The sequence below is a fragment of the Biomphalaria glabrata genome, chromosome 16 (genome assembly GCF_947242115.1).
Source record: "Biomphalaria glabrata chromosome 16, xgBioGlab47.1, whole genome shotgun sequence".
Taxonomy (NCBI): domain Eukaryota; kingdom Metazoa; phylum Mollusca; class Gastropoda; family Planorbidae; genus Biomphalaria; species Biomphalaria glabrata.
Window position 1 is genome coordinate 7,552,448 of NC_074726.1, and position 27,123 is coordinate 7,579,570.

A 27,123-nucleotide genomic window follows, 5' to 3' on the forward strand; every position below is an offset into this window, starting at 1 on the left:
AAAGATAATAAAAGATCTAACTTTAAAAAAATCTGAAAAATCATCTATGGTTCAACTTACATAAAATCAAAAGATCATTTTCAATTTAGCTTAGATCAGATTTAAAAAAAAAAATCAAAATCTGCAATTTTTTTTATTTTTTTTTTACTCTAGGCATGGTTAGAGAAATAAGAAAAAGTAGACAAACAAACAAAAAAAAAAAAAATAAATAAAACAGGATGATAAATGTCACATAGAGAGAAAAGAAAAGGTTTGGTATTACACTTCAGATGCAATAATAATGTACCAGTTTATGGAATAAATGATAATGTTTTTTTTACAATAAATTTAAACTGCATAAAAGTTTACCTTCATGGGACATCCCCAAGGAAATACATTTCTGTAATCTACAGTACTGGCACCGGTTTCGACTGATTCGCATTATAAGGCACTGACTTGGCGTATCACAGGGTTTATATGTGAGTTGGTGACGTATGGTACGTCGGAAAAATCCCTAAAACAAAAATTAGCATAAGCTTTTAGTTTAATGAATACCGGTAGTTGTGTATTAGGAATAATGTTTTATAAATAATAAAACCTTCAAATAAGGACCACTAGTAATTAAAGTACTCATAACAAGTATTTCACAAATTTTCTGAGACAACAAAACATCTGTGTCACATAAGATGCCAATATATTTCATAATAAACAGAAATAGTCCTACTCAAACAAAAATTAAGATAAACAAAAAAAGATAATAAATTTTTTAAAATATTATTGAATTGACATAAATTTGTATTCTAAAAGTTGAATTCATCATTTAGTAAGAAACAAAAAAAGAAAAGAAAAGAGAATTTAAAGCAGCTAGAAAAAAAATCATTCTTTTTAAAATATGTATATATATATACATATATATATATATATATATATATATATATATATATATATATATATATATATATATATATATATATATATTATAAATATAGCCTTTTTTATATCAGAATAGCAGAATAAATACCACACACCTACTTCTTTGTAGACACTACGCCTAATATTATGAAAACGTAAAGAATAAAGTCTTTGAATGCCCAATCTTAATTAATACACCTTAGGCCTTAGACAGATCTTACTACCACTACAGCCCCACATAACCAACACTCTGTACAGCAACTGAACAACTGAAGAGAACAGCACACAATATTTTTATGGCACAGTCTGCAAAAAGAGCTCACAGCTCAGCAGCAAAAAGCTGGCTAGAAGAAGAACAAAATCAGAATTTGAAACAAAAAAAATTGAAAGAAGCAGAGAAACGTTTACTTAAAACATTTTGTCTGTTTTTAAACATTTCCATATACATCTACTAAATGATTATTCCAGAACTACCAGCAGAATATTCACTTGATACATTTATTAGAAATAACGAGTGGGCTAGACTGGTCTACCTAAGTCAAAGAACATGACGATATATAATCAATCTTGTAATGAACTGTTTGTTTCAAGCTAATGAAAAGTGATAAGAAATGACAAAATTCAAAATAGTAACAAAATTATATTAAGTAAAGGTACTTCCTTTCATGCCTTCGATCTATAGGGCAGAAAAAGTCCTCTGTTTTTATGGCTGATGGTAAAGTCATGTGGCCAGCTAAATGACCACCATCTTTTTTTTTTAGCCAATTTTAGTTGTTCTAAAACTTCTGAAATTCCCTCCCCACTTCCTGAAGCCACCTTTAAGGCTTCATGGCCTCATCACAAATGAAGAGAGTAGAAACAGAAATAACGGACCCCACAAAGACCTGCTAGCCACTGTCAAAAAAACTAAAATGAAACTCTTTGGCTACAGCACATGGTCCTCATGGTGCGTAAAGACCTTCCTTCAGGGAACAGTACCAGGAAAATGAAGAAGAGGCAGACAGAGAAAGTGATGGGAGGACAACATATAAGAATGGACAGGTCTGTCATTGAATGAATTTCTATCCAAGGCAAAAGAGAGAGAGGAATGGTGAAAGATGGTCAACAGATCTCGTATGGTGTCCCAACGTTCAACAGAGTAAGGGATAGGTGAAGGTGAAAGTTTCATGTACCAAATATGGCCTGCAGACCAGAATTTGAGCATCACTGATTGTCCTAATTGCTATGCATTCATGCTTACAGTTAAAAATAATTGTTTTAACTTATAGATCTAATAGTTGTTTTTTTTTTTTTCAGTATGCTTCAGACAACTTACCTTACAACCTTCACAGGAAAAGACTCCATAGTGAAATCCAGAGGCTTTGTCACCACAGATTTTGCACAGTATATGACCTTCTCCCAGGTTCACTAAAGAATAGATTAAAAAAATAAAAATTATTATTAATTCTGCAGGCAGCCTTAGCATTTAGGGGTGCCCCTAGGTCAGTCTCAATTGCAAGTAAGTGAAAATCCGAAACCAAGGGGCGTATTTATTACTGTATTTTGAAACAGCAAGATGATTGTCTAGATCAGTGATGCCTTATCTAAGTTGGCCTGCGTGTCATTTTATTTTCCGACACTCGTGTCAAGGGCCACATTACCGAAAAGTTACCAAAGAAATGAAATTAACTTGAAACTAATTTAATGAGAAATCTGTAGGTCTAGAACGGTCTGTTTGAAGTTTATTTTTTAAGCGTCGGAAAATGGCGTCATTTCTCTACTTAGAATATGAGGAACATTGTAGCTAGCGTTACCACCGACTCATTTTCTTGTCTCTTTTTTTTAATAAATATTCTCATCAATGCCGCCATATTTGTTTCATAACGCTGTTTATATGTTGTTGGTTTTTTTAAACAGTTTCACTTTCTTTATAAGACAAATATGTTGACCTGTCATGTTCCACTAAAAGTAGACGGTAGATTTTATATTCAAGTGTTAAAGGTCATGGTACCAATCCAACAGCGAACAAGTAAAGGCCCTAACATAGGTAAAGATACATGTTTTAACCTTTTTTTTTAAGGGGGGGGGGATTTTCTACACTCAGTGCCGACGTTTCGGCGGGCAGAAGGATCTGGTCAGCGGGCAGTATTTTGGGCATCACTGACCTAGATGCCAAGAAAAAGCATCTAAAATACTGAGTAGCAGTTCCTCTCACCGTATTTCGGTCTCTGTGTGCAGATTGGTAGGATACATAGACTTGTGTGGCGGAGGATACATAGACTTGTGTGGCGGAGGATACATAGACTTGTGTGGAGGAGAATACATGGACTTGTGTGGCGGAGGATACATAGACTTGTGTGGCGGAGGATACATAGACTTGTGTGGCGGAGGATACATAGACTTGTGTGGCGGAGGATACATAGACTTGTGTGGCTGAGGATACATAGACTTGTGTGGCGGAGGATACATGGACTTGTGTGGCGGAGGATACATAGACTTGTGTGGCGGAGGATACATAGACTTGTGTGGCGGAGGATACATAGACTTGTGTGGCGGAGGATACATAGACTTGTGTGGCGAAGGATACATAGACTTGTGTGGCGGAGGATACATAGACTTGTGTGGCGGAGGATACATAGACTTGTGTGGCGGAGGATACATAGACTTGTGTGGCTGAGGATACATAGACTTGTGTGGCGGAGGATACATGGACTTGTGTGGCGGAGGATACATAGACTTGTGTGGCGGAGGATACATAGACTTGTGTGGCGGAGGATACATAGACTTGTGTGGCGAAGGATACATAGACTTGTGTGGCGAAGGATACATAGACTTGTGTGGCGGAGGATACATGGACTTGTGTGGCGAAGGATACATAGACTTGTGTGGTGAAGGATACATAGACTTATGTGGTGGAGGATACATGGACTTGTGTGGCGGAGGATCAGCTTACTTCAAGTTAGTATTTGTAGGCCTATGATGGGCTGACGGGAGACAATGAAAACAATCTCCCTACCGCAGGGCCTTCTCAGGCCAAGGGTTGTTAACCATTCGCCACCCGCAAAGGGTGACAAATCAAATTAAATTGGAGCATGTCTTTCCACGGGGGAAAAAAAAGTCACTTGTTAAAAGTAACAAAAACTAAAGTAAAAACTACTTTTCTTGTTATAAACTTATAAATACAAAAAAACATTTTAAAAAATACTAGGTATGACACAAAGACGACGACACATAGTTGCTCCTTCTTCCCTACTGCCATCATTATCTAATTAGCCTACCTAAATAAGATTAGAAAGGCTATGTCCTTAATTAACATGGAAGACTACAATGAAATACAAATAAGATAGCTTTTATTACCTAATCAAATGGACTACAATTGACCACCTCAGCGTAACTACTGTAACAATAGCAATATAGCTGCAAATACCAACAACATTCACACACGAAAATCGCTCACACACTCACAAACAGCGCTTTATGAATTATACCTACTTCTATGTACTTCTCGATGACGACAGATGACTATGGGTATCAACAAATGGTTACGGTTAGGTCATAATTATCTTCTGTTGTTGTTTTTTTCTTTAAGAACGTCTGTAACGTCAAAGCCTTCAGTCCATGGTTTTGTAAATCATTCGCAATTAAATTGGCAAATAATCTCTGCAGTTTCTCTTGAGGAAAGTTTCTATTTCAAATATTTTAAACTGCGGCACTACGCATGCGTCAAACACGCGAGAAACTAGGGGAGCGATAGAAAATTAAATAAGGATCGCGATGGAAAGCGCCGCAGGCGGTAGCTTAAACATTGTTAATCAAGCGACGATATACTGAATCAGATTTTTTAAATAGAAGCGGGATATTAATCGAACTAGCATTATGAACGCAGGGACATAATATGAAAAGAGAGACAGGTGGTGATAAGTGGGACTGTTCTGGCGAAATCGGGACGTCTGGTCACCTTGTTTCTGTTATGTCATCATCACTACCATCTCGATTTTTTTTTAAAAGAAAAAACGATGAATTAAATATAAGGTCAAATAACTGAACAGGGCACAAACCAGTGACCCCACGATACGACAACCCCTCCTAGCAATAACACTGTACTGGTGAACTATCCAGAGGTCCAACGAAACATATTTGCGATCTGCAGCCACCACAGAGTGGCTCTGAAGAATAGTGACAGTATCACTTTCTTAAATATTTAAATTTTTATTGAAAGAAAAATGGTATGAATAAAGAAAAAACAACATCATATTTTATTTTAAAATTAAAATCTTTCTTTTAAGTCTAGGCCCCACTAAAATTAGATGTGGAACATATTTTGGGCACTCTAAAACCTTTGTAAAAAAAAAACAACAGTTTTCAATCACGCTTTGGGTTTTCGAGATATAAACGTGACGGACGGACAGACATAACATCACAAAATCCATTTTCCAACGTTATTCAAGTTTCATCACATTGTGGTGTGCATAGTATAGAGGCTAAGAACGATTGAACTTGTCTTGGCTTGGCTACCTATGAATGGGGCTCGAGGTTCGACACCTGACTCGAGCACAGTTGTGTTTACTGAGCACCTAATGGCAGCACGGAAAAACCTTCTCCCAGATACCCCCTTCCCCCACTGGTCCACAAACGAGATTGGACCATAGCGCTCTGAGCATTCTATAAGTTTGAAAGTAGCGCTATATAAAAGCTATAATTAATTTAATTTTACTTCATTGGCACAACGCTGTTTATTTTACGACTTTCATTTCTTTATTAAAATGAAAAGTATCGGTAATTAGAGAGAAACGTGACCAATGATTTTTCTTTTGTGTTAAAAATTATGCACCAATCAGAAAGAGTATTTCTCTACAGCTAGACTCTATGTCAAGCTGTAGGACGTGAAATGCTGTCCCACATTTCCATAAAACTTGTTCCTAAAAAAATAAAATATATCGAGCTAGACGGTATTCCTATCATCACCTGTCAAGTTGAATTTGAAATGTGTCCCAAACCTGACCCCGTTCTTTAATCGATACAACAAGGATGCCTTGAGTCTTTATTCAATACTTAACAATAATAATTACCCATGGCAGAATGTAAGTGTTCTTAGACCTAAATAGGACATAGACTTTAATTGCAACAATAACAACATAGTTTCTCATTATATCTTTATTTACTATATAGAGTTAATATTTGTTCATACTTAAGGATTCATGCAAGATTTGTGGATTTAGACTTCAGGTAGAGCTTAGCTGTTAAAACTAAAGTCCTAGTATCACATCCTAAATCGCTTAATAATAATGTTGTTTTTTTTTAACTATTAAGGGTATTGGAAAGCGTACAATGGACAATGAACCAATATAATGATAAGAGATATAGGCCTACATACGTATTTATAAACATATGGTGGCGTGTTGGCTGAGTGGTACAGCGCTTGGCTTCCGAAATAAAGGGTCTCGGGTTCGAATCCGGTGAAGACTAGTATTTTGAATTTCAGGATTCTACCCAACTCTGATTGGCATGACATAAGTAGGGGAAAAAGGACGTTGTGCTGGTCGCTATAAGCCAAAGAATTTATACTTTATATATATATATATATATATATATATATATATATATATATATATATATATATATATATATATATATATATATATATATATATATTACGTTATTGTTATGTTTGGCTAAGGATTTTTTAATACCTAACTTAGGCGAGAAAACCTAACACTATGAATATCAATAAAAATTTTACATCAGTTGAATTTATTACTATCCCACTGGTCAGTGTAAAGAATTGATTACAGATCACTCACAGCGGGCACAGCGGTACAGCGGGCTTACATATTCTAGTTTAAAGACACTTGAAAATCGAATAAAGTGATAACAATGTTAAGGTCGCTCTGCTGTTGCACAGTGAGACTCTATAAATGATGCTACCATTTCTTAAAGAAATCCACATCTGGTTGATAACGATGGTATGCCACGACCATTTTATCAGTACTTAAAAGTAGCTTTAAATTTTCAGAGTAGTCTAGTCTTAGTCAAAATACAACGGAAACAAGACAATATTGTTTAAAGGAATAAAAAATGGACGACTTCATCTATATTTAGTACATCCTGTCTAAAAAAAAAAATATTAGTTTCTTTTAAAGTTACTGTAAATTATTTAAGCAATGGTAGAACATAACATATAACATAGAATATAACATATGCGTTTATTCTTAAACAACCAACAGCCATGTTAAATACTTTAATTTTAAAATATCAAATTTCATGTAGATTTTAGCTAGTCAATAAACTAAACCTCATAACATTTGCCATGACATATTACGTTTAATGGACTGCAATTGAAGTATTTACGTACTATAGAAAACATGTAGTCTTGTTTCACAAGTACTCATGGCCTAATACTTCCATATCCTGCTGCCTGGCAAAAGGTTTGGGCTATGATTAAAAATCTTTTTTTTTTTTTTTTGGTTATTGCCAATAGTGATATTTCTCCTTACAGTAAAGTCCCGTATTTCCATATTTCGGTCATTTTAATTGTTTGGAAAACTTCAGATTGTTAAAGAAGTTATGGCCTTTATAATTGTGGCACCCCTACTAGACCGCACCCATACCTCACCCTTACTAGACCGCATCACAACTCACCCCTACCTACACATTGCGCATCCTCCCCTCCCCCCAGCCCCGAAGCTCTTAAGATACTCCATTAACAGTTATTTTTAAGTAACAAGTAATATTTATATTTTAATATTATATTATAATATTTATTTTATTATATTATTATATTATTTATTATATTATATTTATTTTATTATAATATTTATTATAATTTATTTTGCCATCTATTCCACATGTATATCACTGCCCATCAATCGTCTAGAACTGTAAACCGTTAATATTACTTAATATAGTAACACATTTTTGTTTTAAAGAATAAATCGAAAGAGGAGGTAATGTAGTATTACTCTTTATTTATTGTTTTAGTAGCTTTAACTAACTTTAAGTAACTTTGCTCAAAGTTCCATAGTGATGATTTAGATTTGTAACACTTTTTTAACTCTTTCTCTCCGTAATTATTTACCAGATTCTGGTGGAATCAACGCTGGTATCGTCAGTTAGGAGAGAAAGAGTTAAATTATTTTTTTATTTCTACATTTTGGACGGTAAGTTTATAATTTTAGTAATTTTCTAATATTTCTTGAACCGCGCAAATTTCAACATCGAATGTATGTCTTTTGTTTTAGTCATTCAATATTGTTAAGAAATAATCGGAACCAAAGTATGTTATTTTTGGATGGGTATATATATTAACTTCACATATATAAACAAATCATACAAGATTGCACTATGCATCAGTTATTGTTATCTTCTAAAAAAAACTAAAATCCCGTTTAGATCTCGTAAACTAGAAAAGGTATTGAAAATCCGACATCATGATATTTTAGACATTTCAAAATTCTGATGCAACGGCTACTTTTTTCTTTTCTGCAAGCGAAAAATTAATTTTTTAAAATCAACTATACACCATTTTTACAGCTATTCACTATTATTATTTAAAAATACGGCAGACTATTTAGTAAGGTAGGTAAATATTACGAAATTTGTATCACATTTATGCTAATGGTTTTAGATTTTTGTCAAAACAATATTTGTAACAATTGTATTGCTATGAGTTCTGTCATACTTACTATTATATTTATAAAGAAATGTTTACTTTTTTAAGCAGAAAAAATCTATATAGTATGCATATAAGTGAAACATAATTTAAAACTATTAATATTTAGTGTTTCATACTATCGCGTCAACTGTAGCATTGCGACACGGTCCATAACTCACTTAACGAAAGTTGTTTTGTTTTTTTTACGAAAGTTTTTTTTTTTTTTAGGCTTTGAATAAGAGATTGACTCTTTACAAAACAATTAGATTAATTAGATATTCATTATAACACATCAGTTATGCCTGGCTCACATGCTGGACCGCTGGGGCACCACACAAGATCTGTCAACCTTTTTTCTCCATTTGTCTCTGCCATTTGCTTTAGATAGAATTTCATTCTGATATTCTTTTTGAAAATATTGAAACCTGCTTATTTTAGATAGATAGATCGATATATTCTCGTTCCGTTTTTAACAAAGTTTCTTATCGATCTTCTACAGTGGTCCCTACTTGCCCCCCCCCTCCTATAAAAAAGAAGGAACTATTATGATCTGAGATATTTATCAAAATCAAAGTTTGTTGATGCAAGTCCCATCGCATTTTGATGTCCTGTAGCGCTGCCGTGTTACTGCCTTGTTTTATTTCCTAGAGTCAACCTACAGCTTTCCAATCCACTGCACCCATTCAGAATTTTCAAAGAATTTTTCTGATATAGATTTTTTGTCATAGCATTAAATATGACCTTCCTAAAAATGGTTGTATTCTAAAATGGCATTCAGATACATTACAAAAATGTCGATTGCACAGATCCGTTCCCAGAATGCCCCTGGTGATATATTCGTTCGGTGTATCAATCGTTATAATGACGTTTTTATTGGTTATTTGCTAACATTTTGATCATGCATTTATAAAATTATAATGAGAAAAAAAATGTTTTTTTTTTAAATTCATAACAAATTAACAAAGAAAAATGAAGAGCATAGAAAAATAAATTTAAAGTTTAAGAAACTTTTAATTGCGTCTGATTTTGAAATCTCGAAATAAAGGGGTTAAACTTAAGAGTCCCCTGCCACAGAAAGTGTTTTATAGAGCCCTTAAAGCTTGGAAGTTTTGTTTGTCTAGTATGCTAATACTTCATTCATGTAAAAACATGTCCCAAAGCTTGAGGGACCAAAATACGATGTTCATCATCATCTTTCCATCATTGCGCTCCTCATGAGGCCACAGGCCCACAGTAGAAACACGCCCCACTCTCCACGGTCTCTTGCTAGTTTTTAATGGCTTCCCAGCTCTTTCCTTTCCTCTCGGCTTCATCTAGCACAATGCATTGCCAAGTTCTTTTTGGTCTTCCTCTACGTCTTGTGCCCTGAGGGGTTCCACTCTAAGGCCTGCCTAGCTCTGTTGCTAGTATCTTTTCTAAGGGTGTGACCAATCCATCTCCACTTCCTCTCTAAGATTAGCACCTCGATATTTTTACCTCCACCCATCTCCCCCCCAGTTTGGTGTTTTTCTATTTCTATATTTTCTATATACGATGTAACCAGAACTCTGTGATTATTATTCTTTTCTTCAATTCGCAACCACAGGAAGTCATCTACTTCAAGATGTTCTCTGGCCAGGCAAAGGCTTCAGGTGTAAATTTCGAATTTCGCATGTTAGAAGTTGGATGTTATATAACCAGAAAAAAAACTTTTAAAAATACTTTTTAAAAAAATAAAGCCGTTATTAAGTGTAGTTGGTTCGGATCAGACATGTAATTAAATTTGTAATAGATCTAGACTAACAATAATAAATCAGTGAGATTAGAAATATTTTACCAATTGTTTTTGTTTAGCGCAATTTCATGCTTTTAGATTTATCAATGCGCTATAATCCTATCACTAATCTGGACCAGTTGGGGGAAAAAAAAGTTGCGCTACTTGATTTCGGACTTCCAATTCATAGCTCACGTCTCCACAAAGGGATTAATTCAACTTATACCACAACACCTGTCAATTACAATATCATTCCCATGTTCAATACAAAAAAAATTAATTAATTAATTACCGATAGTTAATTGAATTTATATATTGATTCTTGATTTGTCAGTTACAAGAAATAAATGTGCGAAATTTCAAAATGATGCGAGATTGGAAATGGGAGAAATAACGTCTTCAAACTTTTGACCAGACAGATAAAGTTGATATTGATACAAACTTTGTAAAAATACCCATAGTAGATTTGTTAAAAAATTTTGATGTGGAAAGGTAATAAAATTGTAATTATCTCTAAGTACACAAAGAGTAAACAATCTAAAGATTTCTTTGGGGAAACTTTATTTGCTAGAGGGATGACTGAGAAAGGGAGACACCAAACTCAGTGACGCCTCTGATGTTCTCATTATTTGTTTCGCCTGAGTCTTCTTTTTAAGGAGGTTTGCTTCAATATCCTAATCAATGTTAACTAATAAAAGATATTAATGTCTCAAAATTAAATTATTGATTAAAAATCAAGCTACGAACGTTCAAGCAGGAGTTTACTCTCAAAATTTTTCAGTAGGAATCTCTGCTAGATTTTTTTGTCACGTAAAAATGTCATATATTGAATGCTGATTTCACTCATTATAATTTCTCTTTATTACAAGAGCTATTATCATAATGGCAAGGATAAGTTAGTACCAATGTTTAAATGCCGTATAGGTTGTTTGTGTGGTATTTATATCATGTCTGGAATTTGGATTTAAGTGAGGAGGATTCGCGCAACACGTCGACCTCACTCTCTCGCCCTAAAGCCCATCCTTTTCAGGAAAGCAAGGTTTGGTCAAGACGTAGGTCTCACCAGCCACACGAGGAGGCACAAAACCCCAGTGCAAAGCCCTCAGCCCCCTAGATGGCAAAAGTGGTCATCATCGAACCACGATGGACGAACTGTTATATTATTATATATCATGTCTAAATCGATCACTTCTAGTTTAATGTGCATTCGCTCTGTGCTCACCCCACAACTTATTTATATTTATTTATTACATTAAGACTTCTTAAAAATCATATTTCATCATTTAGTATATACATTCTGTAGACATTAAAAGATAAAGTAGAGAATGGTATCGTTACAAGCTGTGGGCTTTTAAAATGTATGTCCCAGTCAATGACAAAGCTGTTGGTAAAACAGACCATGGTCTACGTTAGCTAGGAACTCACCATTTTTAGGGAACAAGTTTTTGTTCTTTATGCTGCTTTTGGGCTGTTTAATTTTTTTTTCCATTCATAGAGCTTGACTTTATTATTTGTATAGCTTTGGTCAATGGAACACTGCAATCATACCGCACAGACCTCTGTAGTTGTTATGCACAAAAGCTTAAAAAAAAATAATAACAATAATAAATATAAACTTGAAAGAATTTTATGCATAAGAATGTGGTTTATATATATATATATGTTACTGAGAAAGTGCGAAATGCAAGCAGAGTATAGAATGCCTAGACATTCTATATAATCCCGGGCGTTTTCAGGCAAGTACGAAATAACTCTTGTTTCCTAATTTGCCAAGGAATTCTATAGAATGTCTAGTTCTGCGTCAGGCAAAGTAAAAAAAAAATATTATTTAGAAAGATATTTATAAATTAAATATTAATAATTAAAAAAAAAACAAATAAAAAACAGGATTTCTTAAGACTAAAAATACTTTTGTAGAGACCCATGTTTTTATACCCTATGCTAAATGCAATTTCAATTTTTAAATAAACAATCTTTAAACCTACAAATCGTATTTAAAATAATAATATGCACTTGCAAATATAAAATTCTTGACTTTCTTCAAGAATAAGAATAAGATGATAAATTAAAGATACCTAAATATTGAGTGGGTAAAACTGTCTACATGCAACAAGCAAAAGATAATTAAAGTAATTCATTAACTCTTAAATGCTTCACCTACTTTTAAATATTTGTGTTAATTTTTTCTTAAATATAAATAAAAAATAAATATAATAATGTTCTAATCAGTTGTCTTAACTTAAATAATAAAAGGATAATTTTAAAAATCTGCCGATAAATCAAAGAAAAGTCTACATATTATATTTCTGTGTCTCATTACATTTCCAACATTTCCTTTGTTCATATAAATTATCATTTGTTGAGAAACAAACGGCGTGAGACCCATAAAAGGGCAGCAAAGATTACGATTACTGAGAAAATTGTCTTCGTTTAATGTCAGCGAAAAGGCCTTGGCTATGTTTTATCACGCTCACATCTGCAATATGTAGGTTTTAATATCACTGCCTTGTATGGCAATCTGAACAATATAAATAAAAATAAACTTCATAGAATTCTAAATACTGCTGGTAAACTCATTGGCAAAAAAAAAAAAAAAAAAAAAACAACTCATTTGGACAGCTGTTTGAGACAAACATTCATAAAAAAGCTAAAAAGATTCTAGAAATTATAAATCACCATTTGGGTCAGGATTTTGTCATTTTACCATCACAAAAGAGATACAAGACACCGATAGCAAAGACAAACAGACACAAACACTCTTTTGTTCCAGTGGCAATCAAATCATTAAAGAAACTATCTGATATAAACGTTTTGCATGTAAAGTATGAGTGAGCCTGGTGTGAATGTATATTTTGGTTTTCTATAATTATAATGTTTTGTTTGGTGTAATGCACAAATTGTAAGACAAATTTTCTTGCGGACAATAAAGATTATTATTTAAAAAAAACAAACACATTAAGGACGACAGAAAATAAAAAAAACAAAAACATTAAGGACGACAGAAAATAAAAAAAACAAACACATTAAGGACGACAGAAAATAAAAAAAACAAAAACATTAAGGACGACAGAAAATAAAAAAAACAAACACATTAAGGACGACAGAAAATAAAAAACAAGACAAAACGAACGTTAAAAACTTTCAAAGTAAATCCTAGGCTGTAAAATGAATTATTATTTTTATAAGCACTTTTTTTTCTTAATGGCGAAATATCTATGTCAGACAAAAAATGAATGGCACTGAAGCCTTGTTGAATATGATGAATTAACTTGTGCTTTCCATGATCACCACAACAAAACATGTTATCAGCTGAATCTATATCTAGTCAAGTGATTCCTTCTTAGCATTCCTATTAGCCTTGGTTACGACACTATAGACCTATTTTCTTTCATCGTCCAAACAACACAATAGGAAACATTTTTGTATCCACTTTGTACTTAGTAGGCTACAACGAAGTTGTACAAAGCATGCATACTAAGTCGTAATGAAACAAACTCCACACGTGAAAGGACAAGACGAAATTATTTAGATTACAGGCGGATAGAAATGTTATTCCGAGAAATTGATATTATTAATGAAATACTTTCAATCATCATTTAAGACTTTGCCTAAAGCTATGGTAGTCATTGTTTTCAATGCCTAGGCGAAGTAGGTAATAGAGAAATCATTTCTCAATGGGCCTGGACGTTTCGGACATTCTAGAGAATTTCGGATTTTGCACTTTTGACGATAATATATATATATATATACCGGTACTGCGTGCCCGTACGTTTTTCAATGTGGGGACATTTTTTTTTTTACTTTTCTTAAATTTTAACGTTTATTGTTAATTTATTAGTAGTTAAAAGCTAGGCTATCCATCATTGAGTAGCTATTGCAATATTTTTTACAGAAAAAACACTGTCTATATAAATGTCTATATATATATATATATATATATATATATATATATATATATATATATATATATATATATATATATATATATATATATACAGAACACTATTTATGGTTTGTATATATGGTGTGATATTAATGAATGAAGAGTTCAATCAAAGTATTTTTTTATTTGTTAATAATTGTAAAATCCTATGAAGTATGAACAAGAGACGCCTAGTCGTTGGTACTCATAAGAGAATAAGAAATAATCTGTTAATATATAAACAAAAATTTATTCTTTTTAAAGATAAACAAAACTTTGTTTAAATCTGAAAAAAATAAAAATGAGGAATTGGTTTTTTACCAAAATACAACTATTTAATATTAAAGAAGTATTTCCAGGTTTAAAAGTAGTAGAAGATAATAGCGGAACTTGTCATACATGCAGAACCTATAAATAGCTAGCGTTTTGATGTAGCCCTTGTACCAAAATAGAGGAAATGTTGATAAGCTTTGCTTTTTAAAAGGTACGAGATAAAAGCGTTACATATTTAAACTATTAACAAATGTTTACAAAATTTCAGAGCTTCACAAAAAGTCTAGACAATTTGATTAGAATATTTCTAAAAAAAGATCACCTCTAAATTGTGAATATATATATATATAGGCCTATATATGCCATTTTACGTCTCGAGAAACGATCTTTTCCCTTTGCAACTTATGTATGTATGTATGTATGTATGTATGTATGTATGTATGTATATATATATATATATATATATATATATATATATATATATATATAGGCCTGTGTATTGAACGTGACTAGACTTAATAGAAGCAGATTTTGAAATTGATAAACGGAATTAAATTTCTATTAACGATTGTAAGTTCAAGATTTAAAAAGTATACAGTTATACATGACATTAATATTTCATAATGATATTAGTAAAGACAATTATTAGTGTATTATTTAAATAAGTTTATAAGTTTTAGTCCTTTAAGAAACAAAAAATAGAAAGAAAATAAAACTTCAAAATAATTTGTAAATCGTATTAAATTATATATTACAATTTATTACATGAATAATAAACCAGAACATAAGTTCTGTGCTTTGAACCCATTAACCAGATATACTTAATAGAAACTAAATATTAGTGGCCCACATGAGTTTTAAATTCCTTTTTAAAACTTTTCATATTTTCTCGCTATAAACACATATCTATATATCAATATTTAGTGACTATTTAATTGATACGTCGCCTGGACCTATTTGAAAGTTGCCCCGACATAGATATTTATCAAACGTACCCTTTTAAAAAAAAAATTAAATGAAACTAATATAAGTAATTAATTTAAATTAAGTCATTGAATTACAAAGAATAAAAAAATAATTATTAAACCTTTTCATTACATCAAAATATTATTGAAAATAAAAAGAATCTTAATGGTCGAAAAATATAGTAAAATATTGTTAAGAAGATGTAAGCCTACATATTGTATGGCGTGCTGCCAGGGCACGGGGGGGGGGGGGGGGGGGGGCACCACAGAAGAGAAAAATATCTCAAAAGTTCAACGAGTCGGAATTATTTTTTTTCTAATTTATAAAACTAACACTTTAAATCTTACATCGGTTGGCAACAATGTTGTGATTAAGAAATGTTCTCTTGTAGTTGAAGCATGCTCGGAAGATGTAAGTACCGGTACAGCTCCGGATTTACGGTAGTGGCAAATAAACAAATTCAAAACATAAACATTTTTTTTACACTTAAATATGCGTATCAATTTTAAAAAAATGGAAAGTGAGATTAAATTTACAAGTACTTAATTTCTTTCTTCTAAAATATAGAATTCTTTTAGATATAAGTATATTTTTTATTTATTATTGGATCTTTATTAAAGCTTTCGGATTAAGTGCCGACTGTCTCTGATTGTCGTGTGTATTAGTTAAATTAAGAGAAACGTATACTTTGAAATATTTAAGATATAAAACAGGTATAATAAAGTTGAATACTTTTTGATGAGTTTCTAAAACTAAATTATGACTATAAATAACTAACACTAGAACTAAAATCAAAAAAAAATTGCCAAAACTAAAGCCAGAACTAAATCAATAGTTGGAAGTATAAATAGGCCTTACCACCACCACCACCCATTGCAAGTCACCTATAAATAAAAATTATTGTCCTACGTACATTCTCTGACTACTCTTCGGCTCATCAATTCTATTCGCATTATTACTCAATATTTTTGTGTTGTTTTTTTTAGCCTAAAACTATAACTAAAATAAGCTAGAACTAAAAATATAACTTAAAAAATAATAATAAATTATAAACATAATATTAATATTATTGTAACCAGAGCTAGAACTTTTAAAAAAACATTATTATTGTAACCAAAGCTCCAACTGTAGATTACAGGACCGAAATGTTAATAATTACAATCTAACAAGAAAAGACTTATTCGCACTCAAATAGTGAAAAAAACAACAACAATAAGGTTACATAGACAGTTTGTGTGGAAACAAACAAACTCAAAATCGGACCCCGGAAGTGGTCCACCCACATAGGTAAAAAAAGGCAGGCTTCAATATTTTCAGAAAGAATATCAGATTAAAGTTATATCAAACGCAAATGACAGAGAAGAATGGAGAAAGAAGGTTAACATATCTTGTGTGCTGCCTCAACGGTCCAGCAGACCAAGGCTAAGGTGAAAGTAAAGGTGAAGTTGGATGTGAACCTGGCATAATTGATATCTTATAATGAGTGTCTAATTGATCTAGTTGTTTTGAAAAGGCTCACTCTCTTATTCAAAGCCTCAAGAAAAGAATAATTTCCGTATAAATAAATAAATACAAGATTCCTTCTTTGTGCATTCCGTGTCACGCGATAACAAGAAAAACTACTTATTAATTGCTGTTTTAATTTATGTTCCACTTATATGCATACTAAATAGATTTTTTCTCTATAAAAAAAAAAGTAATTTTTTTTTTTAAATGTATAGTTAGTTATGACAGAACTTACTGAACTTAGCAATGCAATCTAAGAAAAACGATATGTCGAAAAATCTAAAACCGTTAGCATAAATGTGTTGTAAATATGGTAAATAATCATCTCCCTTACTAAATAGCCTCCCGTGTTTTTTACTATTAATAGTGAATAATTGTAAAAATGGTGTAATTATATGTAAAAACTGCTTGCATAGTTGATTTTAAAAATTTAATTTTTCGTTATCAGAACAGCAAAAAGTAGCCGTTGCATCAGAACTTTGAATTGTGTAACTCTAAAATATCATGATGTCGGATTTTATTTTTTTTTTCCAGTTTACGAGATCTAAACGGGTCGGACGGGCGGACGGACATTCCACACAAAACTAATAGCGTCTATTTCCTTTTCGGGGGCCGCTAAAAATTTTTAAAAAGCTTTGAGTATAAGTGGAACTAAAACCAGAAAGTACAAAAAATAACCAAATCTAGGTCTAAAGCAAAAAAGAGTAGAACTGAATCTTTGGCTTAAACTAGAACTTAACTGCAATGACGATGACAGGTTGATACATTGTAATTGTACATAGATAATCCACTTGATCCAACATCTAGATCAACTACAAGCTCTCTAGATCGTAAAATGACAACAAATGCACCTGAATCAGTCTCTTCATAAAAACTCAGTATAGAAAATTTTTTCTCGAATTCCCAATGGGAAACCAAAATCTGATCAAGTGTGGAAAACAGTAAGAACAGAAAAGTTTTAACAAAAATGATATTTACAACATCCTGGACTAAAACAAATGCTCTTAGAAAAGTGGAGATTGAAAGAATTGCAAGAGCAGTAAACAAAAACAACTGATAAACACAAAGAGAATCAATACAGTCGCAGCGGTTCTCAACCTTTTATACTCGACGACCCCTTTTTACAATCCCCCACTCTGCCGCGACCCCCCCCCCCCCCCGCAAATACACACAGCAATAGAAGAATAGACAAAAACAATCCCTTTTTTCGATGGTCTTTGGCGACCCCTGGCTAATCGTCAATCGACCCCCAAGGGAGTCGCGACCCACAGGTTGAGAACCTCTGCAATACAGGCTAATGAAAAAAAAAACGGAAGCTTTAAACCCAAAAACGTTGAGAAATTGTGCAGACGATAAGAAATGATGCCAAAATAAAGAAAATAAAAAACCAACAGCTAAGGATGATTGAGACTCGGTGAACAAACTCTTAATTATAGTGTGACTAAAGAGTGAATGAAATGGGTTTTAGACGTAACACTGGTCTCATTGATATCAAGCCGTTAATAAAATCATTATCAAAGTAAACAAAAAAAAATTAGAACTAAAACTAGAAAAAAAAATTAAAACCAAAGCTGTGAAAAACCTAGAACTAACAAGAATGTTAAAACATCCCACAAAATAATCTTGTTTTATGTATACACTGGAAAACAAATATTAAAATCCTGTATATAAATAGCCTTGGTTTATTTAGAATTAGTTAACCATTTTTCAAACAAAAATAAAGATGTATTGGGGGCAAATAAAACAATATAATAATTTCTAATAATTTCTATATTATTCCATGTACCAAGGCCGGCCTTAGGTAATTGGAGGCCCTAGACAAATAGGGTGACACCAAAGGAAATAGAAAAAAAAAAAAACGAAAAATACGTAAAAAATTGTAAACCATCCTGTACCTATATCTAAATCAACAAATAAGTTACATTCATAAAGCGCCGATAGCAGTAATGTACTTCACGAACGATTCATGATCACTTGACTAGAAATAACGTTTCGACATTTCACCAAAGGAAGAAGCAATGGTCTTCAAACATAAGGAGTCTAACAAGTAGATCTAAGCATTTGAGAATAAATCTTGAATCATAGTAGAAACTTAGAGCTAGGCTGGTAGACATAGAGCCATAGAGTTCTGTTATGTTTGACATTTGATCCATGCTTGGCAATTTCGTCTCAAAAGACAAATTCTTTGAGTCCTGTGTGAGGCCCCCACCAATCAGAGGCCCTAGAGGGCTGCCTAGTTTGCCTATGCCTAAGGCCGGCCCTGCATATGCATTGTAAGACATCAACACTTCTCATTTATTTCGTCCAACTCGTGGGAACTTAGTGACGAGTCAGTGAGGGGTAAGATTGTGCAAAATACAAGCACACATATACATACATACATAAACATACACACACACACATTATATATATATATATATATATATATATATATATATATATATATATATATAAACATACACACACACACATTATATATATATATATATATATATATATATATATATATATATATATATATATATATATATATATTATATATATATAAAAAGCTTTTTTAACTCCAATAATTCTGATTTTCTGAATATGACATGTACATTAGGTCCGCTTGTAAAAAAAAATCCTATAAAATACACACACAAAAAATATTTTCCAATCATTTTGCCAATGTAAAAACAATAAATTTAAAACTAAAGATAACTAAAACAAATATAATCCTTCATACATTATCTATTTCCACAGCACTATGACAATAATATGAATTTAATTATTTACTTATTTAAAAAACAACAACAGCTATTTCAAGAACAAGCTAGTTTGTTATTTTATTTTTAAATTGATCGGTATAATGAAGAACATAAATTGTGAGGACTGGCCTTACATTTCCCAAAGCCCAGTTTAAAAAAAACTGGACAAACAATAAATAGCGTCCACTAAATGCCAATTTGTACAGAAGAGCAAGGAGGGTGTGGAGAAACACTGGGGCAATAAATGTAACAATTAGACATTGACTTCGGTGCAAAGATTGATCAAGATGGAATATGTAGGTAGCCATTAAAACGCAGAAGTGACCTAGCCAATCATGCCACTCTTCGGGTAGATAAACCAGTTTGCTTGTTAAAGTTTTTATAATAAACCAGTTGTCTGGATAAGTGTGTTTATAAAGAACAAAATACAAAATGTATTTCAAGCATCACATTGATAATTAGATATTTAAATATAATTTATCTTTTATTTAACAATATGTCCAGATCTCTAAACTTGATAAAAAAATATTTATTTCTTAAAAAAGATTCTACTCTATATAACTTATAGAGTAATAATGTGAATTTAAACTGTATACTCGCGATTTCAGACACTATTTAATTAAATGACATTTCTCTTTTTTCTTTTCAAAAATACGAAATAGCTATATGCACGCGCGTGTGTAATAAGTTATTAAAATGTAAAAGGGGATATATAAAAATGGTTACATTTATGACTAGAGCTAGAATTAATAAACTGTAGAATAGTCTGAGAAAGTACGTAGGGTTTTTATTTTTATTATTGAGAGGGGGTGGGGTAGGCAAGGTATACGGTAATTCAGAGTAAACGTGAAAATACAGGCCGTTGTCATGGAGAATACAAGAAAAACAAATATGGCTCCGGCGAAAATAAATATCAAATATATAAACTCTTTCAACGTAGCTAAATAGAGTCTAGTGTGTGTACAACTAAATATATATATATATATATAATCACATCTAGTAAATAGGAATAGCAAGTGTAGACCTATATGACCTGAAATATATCATTTCTACATTTTTTTTTCTAAATTGTAAATGAATTCTCATTTCTCAGCCAATCTCTTGCTATGCACTGAAATGAACCTTAGTAATGTAATTAGTTCTGTCTAGACTCCTGAGTGTTTGTAAACAAGAATCGATTCAAGCTGGGTTTTTTTTTAAAGCAAATAAATTATATTAGTAGCATAATTATATTAATTTAATTGATTAATTAATTTATTTACTTGCTTGAAGTATTTGTGATGATAAATGACAAGATATTTAATCAGACTAAAATTCCGTAAGAGAGAGAGAGAGAGAGGGGGGGGGGGAGGGAGAGAGAAGGGGAAGTGAGAGAGAAAGTAAAATAATGGAGAGATTATTTTTTTTTTCATTAAAATATCCTGTCAAAATTGAGTTAGGCCTACTGCTTCACATAGCGAGCTACTCAACGTCTGTACATGTCCAATTATTTTCTTCCATATTCAAAGCAAAACAGATTTAAATCTAGAAGATTGATCGTAAAATGTTTATGTACATCCACCATCTGATAAACTATTCGTTGTTTTTTTGTTTTTTTCTTGAATTTTTTTTTTTTTTTTTTTTTTACTTACAAATTGAAATTCACTTAGATCGAATACCTAGATATAAAAACTTGTTTTCTAATTAAGGGCCGACTACCAATACAAACGGGGACGAATATTCACTTTGGAAATGTTCATATTGTAAAGTTATATTCGGGCTGTGTATCAAATCATGATTATCACATTTACATCCATTAGATAAACATTACGTTTATATTTTGATTGATGTAAATGTAGGTCTACAATAGGCCTACTTTTATATTTAGATCCATTTAGAAACCAGATTTAGGTGTACATTACTTTTATATTTAGATGAATTGAGAAACAATATTTAAATATATTGTATGGAAACTGGAAATCGGAAACAAATTCTTATCCGCGATAGATCTATTCACAGACTTATATATATATATATATATATATATATATATATATATATATATATATATATATATATATATATATATATATATATATATATATATATATATATATTATAATAATAATAATCTTTATTATCCGTTAGGAAATTTGTCTTACAATTTGTGCATTACACCAAACAAAAAACATTATAACTATAAGAAACCAAAGTGTACATTCACACCAGACTCACTCATAATTTACATGTGACAAAGTTTATACCAGATTGTTCTTATTTAATGATTTGATTGCCAGGGGAACAAAAGAGTGTTTGTGTCTGTTTGTCTTTGCTATCGGTGTCTTGTATTTCTTTTGTGATGGTAAAATCACAAAATCACATAAATATATATTTATGTACGTAACTCTTTTTCAAGCTGTAAGGGAAGTCGCCCCAATCAATCTTTTCAAATTTTAGAAATAGTACAAAATCATTTCTCTGATTTTCTTTAGAATGGGATATATGAAACAAAGCCATTTCCTGTAAGTTTCCATTCAGATAATGTTTAAAAAATTCTAGATCGAAATAATTCATTTATGTTGATTTTAATCATATTATGTACATTTAAATAGATTTATTACCTAGATCTTTCTAGATTATGTATCTAAAAATTGCAAAATAATAATTATGAAAGAGAGTACTCTTATTTTTTATATTTTAGATCTAAAAAGTAAATTATAGATTCTATATTACATAGGTTAGGGTTGAAAAAAAAACACTTTGCTTCTTATAACTACAAAGCAACGCCTTGTTTCAACTTTTTTTTTTTCAAATTTTTTTTTTTGTAGTGTTAAAAGATTCATATATCCAGTCTAGATATAATATATATAAGTCTATAGGATTGCCATGCCATATTAAATAATTAAATGTATCTTGGAAACTTCGGTAAATTCAAAATCCGAAACGGAGAGATAGATCTACAACATAAAATGGCACATAAAAAGCACAGTCCCTCCATTCCTTATCCGCCCATGTCCGGCATTTGAAACTATAGTCCACATACATGTTATATGTATATCTTAATGTGTTAACAATATATGGCATTTTTAAAACTACTAATAGAAATATATAATAATCTTTAATTATCGATAATGGATAACGCACCTTTACTTCCCCGCCCTGAATAAAAATCTAGATTTATATTAAACTACCGTTACAATATCAAGGAGAAACTAATATGTCTATAAATTACAATTTTATGGTTGTTTTGTTTTAAATATAAATAATCCAATAGGAAGAGCTATATATTACTAGATTGGCTTACCTCAACTAAAAGAATTGCTTACGCGTCCATTAACAGATCCACCGACAACAGTCTTTCTGTTTTATTTTCCGAAACTTTGCAGGCTACAGTAGGTCCACCTACGTCACTATCAAAGGCGTATAATCCAAGTTACCACTATTCCCATAAGAAATCACGGTTTGTTTTCTTAAGATCTAGGTTGTATCTAGGTCTATATAGATCTATATAAATCAATTAGATTAAGATCGTGAGAGAACTCTTGGTAGACTTTATCTACAGTGAAGCAGAAGGGAAAAAAACAACAACAATAATCGCACGAACCAATAAGATTCTCCGTGTGAAACGAGGCGCCTGCGTTGCGACAGAGCTGCCTGCAAAGTTTGGATTTTTTTTTTTTTTTGAGGGGGGACGCGAAACACGACTAGCTTTCTCACTCCCCTCTCTAAGCCTTAACACACACACACACACACACACTTAACTCTCCTCTCGCCAGCAGGGCCCTTTTTCATGTGTGGGTGATACAGCTGTTACGAAATTATACGAAGGACACGCCCCTCCCCCCACCACCACCGCGGTCGCAACACTGCTCCGCGCGCTGCTCCCCAGCCACCGACCCACCCGTCCACCTTTATCTCTGGTAAAGAGAATGAGGAAAAATGTGTCCTGTCCGCGTGAACCCGACAGTTACCGTAAACCTTCAGTTTTTACCGTAGCTTTAAAGATATGAATATGCTAATTCTTTTTTTTTTTTTTAAATACTATCCTATTACTTTAATAACAAAATAAGGTATTGTCGTCATGAGTTTAGACCAATGCTCCTTAAAATTAAAAACATCTAAATAAATGAAATGGTACATTCATCATTTCTACGAGTTGTCCAGAAATTGGTGTGTTTACGGAGACCTCTCTGTACTTGGGAACTTAAGACAAAATGAGAAAGAAAAAATGACCTACTTTTGGGTGACAGTTATAATTAGCCAACTCTGAGGTCTAGATAGCTCGCAAAGTCCAATCTCGACAAGCTCTGTACAAGTCTGTAAAGATCTACTGTGACTTGTGTGCAAGTGTGATTGGAAAATGTCTTCAACATTAATTTAATTTAAATGGTAACTTCATTTTATGCCAATTGACATGGAATTAAAAAAAAATTTGCAGCCAGCGTTTTAGGAAACAAGCAATATCGTAGTCTCTATTTATACAGATTTGTTTATATATAATCCATGGTCCTCGGGGCTCGCAAATGTCTTCCTGCAGTGAACAGTACCAGGGAGAAGAAAAATAGGCAGACTGAGATCGCGATGTGAAAACAACATCAAAGAATGGACGGGGCTGTCATAAAAGGCTGCCTGGTCGTGCGGTTTGCGCGCTGGACTGTCGTTCAGATTTATCGATGGTCGAGGGTTCAAACCCTGCCCGCTCCCATCCCCCGTGGTCCTGCGGGAGGTTTGGACTAGGAAGTAATTATCTTCAACTCTGAAGGAACATCCGAAACATGTCAAAACACTTTACAAAAACACTAGTCAGTGCAAGAGACTGAGAGTATTGGTGATAGACGGTCGACAGGTCATGTATAATGCCACAACGGTCTAAAAGTCAAAGGGATAGGTGTAAAAGGGATCTAAGCCAGGATCGAATATAAGACAGCAAACAATACATGGGCCTTCTACGCTGGATGTTGCAAAATATGTAGGTTGCAGCTGGGTACCTAACATGAGTTGGGGGAAAGTAAAAGCGGTTGGGTTAACCGATGGCCACAGAAACAGATGACCTCTAATCCTGCCCTATAGATCGCAAAGTCTGAAATGGGGAATTAAAATTATTAGCTGGGACTGCGTAGCCGCGTGAAATATTGTACTCATTTATCCTGGGTCGGGAAGAAAAATTTATTGACCTTCTTAAGTGAGGAAAAAAAAAAGAAATTTGTCATAAAACGAACAAGTACTCTAATGTGCCATTCATCTTTATTATGTCCCTTGACTATGGTCGTAAGGGTGCAGTGACAGTTCGTATAACCATATTCTTCTACTTTCCCTTTCGGGTGTTCTTAGCAGAATATCAAGAGAGAAGCCTGTCCCTTCTTTCACATTATACAGCCAGCTTTGCTTTGGACGACCTTTTCTTTGTGCTCCTTTCACTATATCCTTTCTAGAAGGCTCTATTTACCTGGTTGAAATGTCCTTTTTCTACCTGTGTCATTACTCTAACAATAATTTAATAATTTTCATTAAAGTCATCAAAAACTGAGTCGAGGCTTGCACAAAAAATACTTCCCATGACCTACACTTTCTGAAATCACGCCCAGATTATAAAGTAAAGAAAGTAATTAAAGTTCCCCTTTTAGACCTTGCGATGTATAGTGCAGATGATTTTAAGTTCATTTGTTTCTTTAGCCAACGGTTAACGAGCAGGGTGTCACGTGGCCAGCACAACAACCAACCGCCCCAACTAAATCGGGTACCCATTAGAGCTGGCTGGACTCAGGGGCGCCCTAAAATTAACAAAATTCAAAATCCCAGTCTTAACTGAGATTTGAACCCAGGACCTCAGGTTCGAAAGCCAAACGCTTTACCACTCAGCCACGCGCCCCCTCCTGATTTTAAGCAAAGTTTTCTTCATTTAAACAGACAATATATACACTTCCAGTGTATTTTATATGTTGCTTTTTTAGGCTTTTTAATTTCGTGTAGGCCTGTTTCATTTTTATAACCGTAGCAATAAAACGGTTTTATATCTGCACCGAATATGTATAAATATGCAGGTCGCTGCTGGGTTTGCGTGGCCAAGTCACTGCACTCGTCCTTAATCTTTGGACTCGAAGACATTGCCATTTATTATTTATATATTAGAAACGAACAAGTATTCATTCTCTGTCACTGCATTGCAGTACCTTTAACAGTGTCCACTGAGAAATGTTCTGGTGATGTGGCAGGTCTGCAGTAGTACCGCCCTCAGTGATGTTATGGAGGTTTGTTAAGTTTAGGTATAACATACATAGGTCTGTGACTCTTTCGTTTTAAACAGTCAAGATGCGCCCATTTTGGACAATATACTCTCTAACCTTCACGTTCACATCATGAACATCCATGGTTACATCCTTGAGTATCAAACAAAATGTATGTCTTCATTTGAAGAGCTAATTTGAACTAATGTATTCTTACATCCTGAACCATATCTCAGCTTGAAGCCCAAGGAATGTAACGCTGACAAGACTCATTTATTTGAGGTTTTCTCCTGCAATGGATTTTACCAAATGGGGCTAGTTCCATATTGTTTCCATGTCACGTGGTAGTGTTGTTTCCATGTCACGTGGTAGTGTTGTTTCCATGTCAAGTGGTAGTGTTGTTTCCATGTCACGTGGTAGTGTTGCTTCCATGTCACGTGGTAGTGTTGCTTCCATGTCACGTGGTAGTGTTGCTTCCATGTCACGTGGTAGTGTTGCTTCCATTTCACGAGGTAGTGTTGCTTCCATGTCACGTGGTAGTGTTGTTTACATGTCACGTGGTAGTGTTGCTTCCATGTCACGTGGTAGTGTTGCTTCCATGTCACGTGGTAGTGTTGCTTCCATTTCAAGTGGTAGTGTTGTTTACATGTCACGTGGTAGTGTTGTTTACATGTCACGTGGTAGTGTTGCTTCCATGTCACGTGGTAGTGTTGCTTCCATGTCACGTGGTAGTGTTGTTTCCATGTCACATGGTAGTGTTGCTTCCATGCCACGTGGTAGTGTTGTTTCCATGTCACGTCTTAGTTTTGTTTCCATTTCACGTGGTTGTGTTGTTTCCATTTCACGTGGTAGTGTTGTTTCCATTTCACGTGGTAGTGTTGCTTCCATGTCACGTGGTAGTGTTGCTTCCATGTCACGTGGTAGTGTTGTTTCCATGTCACGTGGTAGTGTTGTTTCCATTTCACGTGGTAGTGTTGTTTCCATGTCACGTGGTAGTGTTGCTTCCATGTCACGTGGTAGTGTTGTTTACATGTCACGTGGTAGTGTTGTTTCCATGTCACGTGGTAGTGTTGTTTACATTTGCGGCCTCATTCATTTCATTGGAATTTGAATATTGAATATAAAAGAAGAAAAATATATATATATATATATATATATATATATATATATATATATATATATATATATATATATATATATACATACATATATATATATATATATATATATAT

At 33.0% G+C, this 27,123-nt stretch overlaps 1 protein-coding gene across 1 annotated transcript in view; it reads right to left on the bottom strand.

Moving 5' to 3' along the window:
- LOC106059666 (ecdysone-inducible protein E75-like) overlaps positions 1-23,344 on the bottom strand; it is a 39,605-nt gene extending 16,261 nt beyond the window's left edge. The window contains exons 1-4 of the mRNA XM_013217341.2: positions 22,972-23,344; positions 11,700-11,855; positions 2,207-2,298; positions 349-493 (exon numbers count right to left, since the gene is read on the bottom strand). Coding sequence (XP_013072795.2) covers positions 349-493; positions 2,207-2,298; positions 11,700-11,763 — 301 coding nt within the window. The 5' untranslated portion in view covers positions 11,764-11,855; positions 22,972-23,344. The remainder of the gene's footprint in view (positions 1-348; positions 494-2,206; positions 2,299-11,699; positions 11,856-22,971) is intronic.
- Positions 23,345-27,123: the final 3,779 nt, after the last annotated feature.